This window comes from Chelonoidis abingdonii, chromosome 13 (assembly GCF_003597395.2).
Source record: "Chelonoidis abingdonii isolate Lonesome George chromosome 13, CheloAbing_2.0, whole genome shotgun sequence".
NCBI lineage: Eukaryota > Metazoa > Chordata > Testudines > Testudinidae > Chelonoidis > Chelonoidis abingdonii.
Genome location: NC_133781.1, coordinates 4,756,921 through 4,763,271, shown reverse-complemented (window position 1 = coordinate 4,763,271; position 6,351 = coordinate 4,756,921). Strand labels below are relative to the sequence as shown.

Sequence of the window (6,351 nt, the reverse complement as noted above, 5' to 3'; positions counted from 1 at the left end):
GTTATCTCTAGCTTGCTTGCTAGCATATATATACCTGCCCCTGGAAATTTCCACTACCTGCATCTGACGAAGTGGGTATTCACCCATGAAAGCTCATGCTCCAAAACGCCTGTTAGTCTATAAGGTGCCACAGGATTCTCTGCTGCTTTTACAGATCCAGACTAACACGCCTACCCCTCTGATACTTTTTTGGCTTAGTTTTTCTTCCCAGGGAACCATACCTACTAATTCTCTAAGTCTGCTTTTTTGAAGTCCATTGTCCTTGTTCTGCTGATCTCAAGTCATACTTTCCCTAGATGCAAGAGAGGTTCCATCCTAACAAATTCAACTATTGCACCCCCATAATCTCCCAGGTGCCCAGTCAAGCAAATCTCTTAAACTTAGAGCTTGAGTTCCATTGACTTTCATGAAATTAAGCACCTGTATTGTATAGGTGCTTCATGACCAGTGATGGTTTGCTGAATTGGGCCTTGAGACCAGAGACAAGACTGACTGGCTGGCTTTCCAACTAATGTACAGATCTGCAAACATATATTTTTAGATGCACAGGCTAGACAGGAATATTATGAACATCTAGTCTGACTTCCTGTGTCAAACACAGGCCAGATAGCCTCACCCAAATATTGCTCCATCAATCCCATATCTTGTGGTTGAGCTAGACTATATTGATGATGATGATGATGAAAGGATGAAGACTCCACCACACCCTTGTGTAATACACTCCATTGACTATGACTGGCCTGAATTCACCCACCTTCAGCTTCTACTCATTGAATCACATTCTGACTTTGGCTGCTAGATTAAGGAGCCCTCTGGTATTAGAAATCTTCTCTTCACGTAGGCACCTATGTCTTCAAAACATCTCTTAATCTTCCTCTGGATGAACTTAATAGACTGAGCTCTGTAAGTCTCTCAAATCTTGTCTACACAAGGGCTTAAGTTGATGTAAGTTACATTGCTCAGGGGTGTGAAAAACCCAGCCTGCTGAGCAACGTAACTTACAATCGACCTAAAGCAGTGTCTGTGCTCTCCTGCTGACATAGCTTCCACCTCTCATTGAGGAGAACTGATTATGACAATGGGAGAGCATCGATCGCAGGGATACTGATTTAGCACAGTAGTGAAGCAAAGCTCTTACTCAAAAGCAGATTTTCCAGACCTCAGCTCATTCTTGTGGGACCACAGAGGTTAAAACTGTGAATTACAAAGGGGCCAGACAACTCATTTAGCAGGGGCTAGATGTCTTACTCCCTTGGGTAACTTTGAAAGTCACAGTCTCAGAGACTTACAAGAGCTTCAAGTGTGTAGTAGTGCATGAAACTGAACCTACATTTTCTAATTCCAAGTGCAGTGCCTGAAACACAAGACCCCTCCTCACATTCTTCTACTCTAGTGCTGTTCCAAAAATAGTACTCCCAGATATTAAATTACTGGTACTTCATAAGCCCTCACTCAGCACAGAGCCCAATGACTCTCACTGAGAGAAATCATAATTTCACAGAAATCAACCCCAACCAGGAACAGACACCAGGAACAACAGCCTCTTTGCAAGAATTCAGCACACTGGCAGAAGAAAGAAGCACAAGCAGAAACTGGCCACAGCCCCATGACACCGGTCCTTTCCCTTCTTGACTAGTAGAAGAGTGAAGAACACCTTGGTACCTCCTGCTAAAACAACTGGCTGAGGCAGAAAGTGGGCAAGATGCAGATAAAGCTCATTTGAAAATCTGGCCGCTTAGGTAAAGTGAGTCATGACTTGAGAAACTTGTCCAGCTCTGGGGTCACAAAGTGCTCAGAGGCCCAAGAGAACAGATGTAACCTCAGGAAGGGGAAGAGAGAGAGAGTTTGTCTCACTTGAAAAACTTGGTTATGGAAGGGTAGCACCATTGTTGAATCCCTGACTCTGCTGTCCTGTGTGAGGGCATGTGGAAGTGACTGTCTTTCACACACAGGAGCTGGGGACTATACAGACTGAGCGGGGTGGGGGGTGGGGAATCATTGAAGAACCCTGCACAGAAGACAACCCAGCTACTTTTCAGCCCCCTTCCCCCAGCTTCTAATACCAGAGAGGACAGGAATCCTTACCCAGAGAAGTCACAGTCTCATAATTCTCCTGCATCACATCCCTGTAGAGGGCTCTCTGACCCGGGCCCAGCAGAGCCCATTCCTCCTCGGAAAAATACACAGCCACCTCCTCAAAGGTCACTGGCTCCACTGCAGCCATTTCCCTTCCCTGTCTTTCCATGGATTGGATGACCTGGAGCAAAATGTAGATGTTATTCTGCAACCTGTCAGGGCAAGAATAGACTCATAGATTTTAAGGTCGGAAGGGACCATTATGATCTTCTAGTCTGACCTCCTGCACAACGCAGGCCACAGAATCTCACCTACCCACTCCTGTAACAAACCCCTGACCTATGTCTGAGCTACTGAAGTCCTCAATTTGTGGTTTAAAGACTTCAGGTGCAGGAAATCCTCCAGCAAGTGTGACTGGGGAGGTTTCAGGAGGGATTTAGTCCATTTCAAACCCTGATTTCCCCCAGACTTTCTCTACCATTCTAGGAGAATGCTAAATTAGTGACCTAAATTTGGATTTAGGTGTCTAAATTATGCTCCTATATTTAAAGATCCCATCCTTCATCACTTTATTTATAACAGACCCATCTCCTCCTCCAGGGGACCATTCAGAAGTTTAATATTAAACATGCGAGTGTTTGTGGAATGAGATCCTAAAATTTATAGAGTTTAAGGCTGGACAGGACCACTGGATCATCTAGTTCGACTTTCTGCATGTCAGAGATCATGAATTGTTACCCAGTTAACCTTGCATCTCCCCAAAGACCTATGTTTGGCAAAACATATTTTCTAGAAGTTACCCAGTGTTGATTTGAAGACATCAAGAGAATCTACCACTTCTTTGGTCATTTGTTTCAGTGGTTAATCACCTTCACTATTAAACTTTATGCTTAATTTCTAATTGGATTTATCTGGCTTCAGCGTCCAGAAACCAACTTATGTTAGGCCTTTATCCACTAGAGTAAAAAGCCTTTTATTACCACTATTTTCTGTCCCTGAAGGTACTCAGACAGTGTTATCAAGTCACCTCCCAGTCTTCCAATATATTTATTTTTTACGATAAATTAAACATATTGAGCTCTTGATGTTTCTCAATGTAAGGATTTTTCTCCCACCCATGACTCACATTTGTGGCTGTTTCCTACATTCTCTAGAAAGTCTCCAGCAAAAGAGATTTTGCCAAACTAGAGGAGAACTGTGTCTGACCTAGAAATTCCTTTTTTGTCAATGTAAAATGTCTAGTCCAAATTCTTAAAGCACTAGAACTGATTAAAAAGAAACAATCCTTTTTGTAATGGTAAAATTGTAACTTGCTCTTGTTCCCATTCCCTCTTTATTAACAGGCTAATTGGCTTCTCATCAAACTTTCCAAAATAAATTCACAGAAGGTAGAAGAAACTGTAAAGAAAAACATAGCAATTGCCAGACTACAGGAGAGGCCAGATGCATCTAGTAACTGTGAGGATCTTATAAGCAACTGAAGAGTCTCCTTTAGTCTGACACTGTGCAGCCAACACTAACTGTCAGTGTCACTCTGTGCTCCAGCTATAATGATTAAAGGATCCACTTTGAGAGATTTCCCCTGACACTGTCCCCAGGGCAGCACATCCCCCCAGCAGCGCGGGGACCAGGCAGAGGCAGGAACTGGCTTTTCCTCTCCCTGACCCTCACTTTGTCCCAGGAAAGTCTCCTGCTGCCCCTGCCAGTCTCTCCCCCGTCTCCCCCCTGCACCCTCCCCTCGGGCTGGGAGACTCGGTTCCTGGCCCGGCCCGGGCCGTTCGCTCTGTCGGAGCTGGCTCGGCTCCTGCAGGCGCTCAGGGGAGCAGAGCCAGGTGGGGTCAGGGAGGGCAGCAGCTCTGGGACTCGCAGACCCCCTGCCCGCCCGCCCAAGAGCAAAGCTGGGGCGAGGAGGGGCCGGTGGTGCAGAGTCACCTTCCTGTCCGGCCCCAGCCCTTCCCCCGGGTCTCGCCCCTCACCTGCAGGCTCCGGCTCAGGGGCTGGTGTCGGCAGAGCCCGGGGCTGCCCCAGGGCTGGTTCCAGCCCCCGGAGAGAGTCCCCCCGGCTGGGCACAGAGGGGCGCTAGGGAAGGGCTCTCCCCGCACACACCCCGCTGGGCAGCAGCAGCGGCGGCTCAGCCCGGGCTCCCGGCTTACAATGGAGGCGGCGAAGGAGGCTCTAGCAGCTGCAGCGTCTGACCCAGGAAGTTCAACCCTCATCTGCTGAGCAGCAGTTACAGGCGCTGCCCTTCCCTTACTCTGCCGTTGCTACAACCAGACTCTGCTTCCTGCAAAACAGACATAAAGAGGGGAGCCAAGGGGCAAATTGGAGGGGTGTAGAGTGGGCAGGGGAAGGAGAAGGTCACATATAAGAAACCAGAGGCAGGGTGCAGGAGCTGGGGCTTAGGAAGCGGGAGACGGTTTGATGGTTAATGCGCAGTGCAGCCCCCTGCCTGGACAAGGCGGCTCGTCTCTGTCTGGACGTACTGAGCTGTCAAAAGGGGACCGGATTAAGGATTCAGAGTCAGTCAAATATTTCTTACACACACACAAATTGTGTTTTGTGTCTGTGTATGTTTAAATGAATTCTGTCAGCTGACATGGACGTAAGATGCAGATCCATGCAGCCTTCACAAATTTGACTTATCTGCTCTTGCTATTGCCTGAACTGGACGGGCCCCCTTTCCTGTAATCTACAGTAAATGTTTTTTCACCATTTTTAATTATTTGTTTTTATAAGTTATTTTATGCCTTTTATTGTTCTTAGCACTCCATCATTTCACTTGATTAACACTGTCCAGATGAGTGTCATTTTGCTATCTTGGTTTTTATAATAAATCATCATAAACAATGTTATTAATATTAACAGTAGTACTGATGTTAATTAATATTAACTGATGGTGGTAGATCAAGCAGTCACATCTCACGATATTTTAATGTAAAACTGCCTGTATTTTAATTAATTTGTAATATACAATTTATAAATATAAAATTCCTTCATACACATGCTTATTCTTCATGTTCTAAACTGACAATCAAAACTTCTTCCATTTTCTTTGATGCACCAATGAGGGCTGCCTTTCTCAGCTGTTATTTTGCCTCTGTATCCAGCACCCTTGTGCTTTTTTTTTTTCATGTCACCAATTGTGTGTAGAACTAATTTCTCAAATAGTCCATATTTTATATGAAATCCATCTGAAAGGAAAATTTAGACTCTAATTATTATTAAATGTTGATTTACAGAATTTAAAACTTCAATAATTCCAAAGTAATGATTCATGCACCAACAAATTAAGAATTTTTAAAAATAAATGCATTTTCAATTCTTTCATAGAATCATAGAATATCAGGGTTGGAAAAGACCTCAGGAGGTCATCTAGTCCAACCCCTTGCTCAAAACAGGGCCAGTCCCCATCTAAATCATCCCAGCCAGGGCTTTGTCAAGCCTGACCTTAAAAACCTCTAAGAAAGGAGATTCCACCACCTCCCTAGGTAACCCATTCCAGTGCTTCACCACCCTCCAGTAGAAAAGTTTTTATCTAGTATCACAGTCTAAACTCCCACTGCAACTTGAGCAATTAACTCCTTGTCTGTCATCTGCTACCAGCAGGGTGCGGTGCAGCTTGCATCACCTCTCACCCCAGCTAACCCCCCTCACCCGGGGAGCCATCCACCCCACCGCTGGGGAGCCCCTCTCCCACAGCAGCTACCCCCGTCTGCAGCTAATCCCCCCCCTGGGAGACGCCCACAACCAGAAGCTAACCGCGGGAACCCGCTTCCATGGCAGTAGCCTGGCGGGGGAGCACCCTGGGCAGCTAACCAGCCTGGGGAGACACCCGTCCGCAAATCTAAACCCTGATGGGAGAACTCCCTTTGCGGCAGCTAACCCACTGGGATGCCCCCTTGCAACAGCTAAGCCCAGCCTGGGGGACCCTGCATGGCACCGTAATCCCAACTGGGAAGCAGTCCGCAGCACCTCAACAGCTCCACTTCGCTCCACTGAGCACGACAGAGTAATCTAATCTCTCCTCAGGATTTGCGGTGCCAATTGGAGGAGACTATTAGAGCGGGGCTGTTTTTTCTGCTCAGCGAGAAGGCAGAGTGGAGGTGATCTGGGGCGGCGGAGTGTTCCCCTGTGTTGCCCCCCCTTATGCGGGTGGCCTCCTGCACCCACCCCAGCTCACATTCAGTCCTCTTCCTGCTTGAGCAGGGTCTTTAGGCGCCCATCGACACTCGGGACACTAAGCGGGGCCACTTAGTTTTGCATAGTGGTGCACAC

At 46.8% G+C, this 6,351-nt stretch overlaps 2 protein-coding genes across 5 annotated transcripts in view; one reads left to right on the top strand and one right to left on the bottom strand.

The window, feature by feature from the left end:
- Positions 1-4,334, bottom strand: part of LOC116837175 (uncharacterized) — a 15,590-nt gene extending 11,256 nt beyond the window's left edge. The window contains exons 1-2 of one of the 4 annotated variants that reach the window (XM_075071976.1): positions 4,053-4,334; positions 2,086-2,257 (exon numbers count right to left, since the gene is read on the bottom strand). In XM_075071976.1, the coding sequence (XP_074928077.1) occupies positions 2,086-2,257; positions 4,053-4,292 (412 nt within the window). In that variant the 5' untranslated portion in view covers positions 4,293-4,334. Of the gene's footprint in view, positions 1-2,032; positions 2,258-4,052 lie in introns of all 4 variants that reach the window. The other 3 variants (XM_032801387.2, XM_075071977.1, XM_075071978.1) reach the window with 3 other exon arrangements.
- LOC116837181 (uncharacterized) overlaps positions 1-6,351 on the top strand; it is a 91,092-nt gene that overhangs the window by 49,939 nt on the left and 34,802 nt on the right. The window lies entirely within an intron of this gene.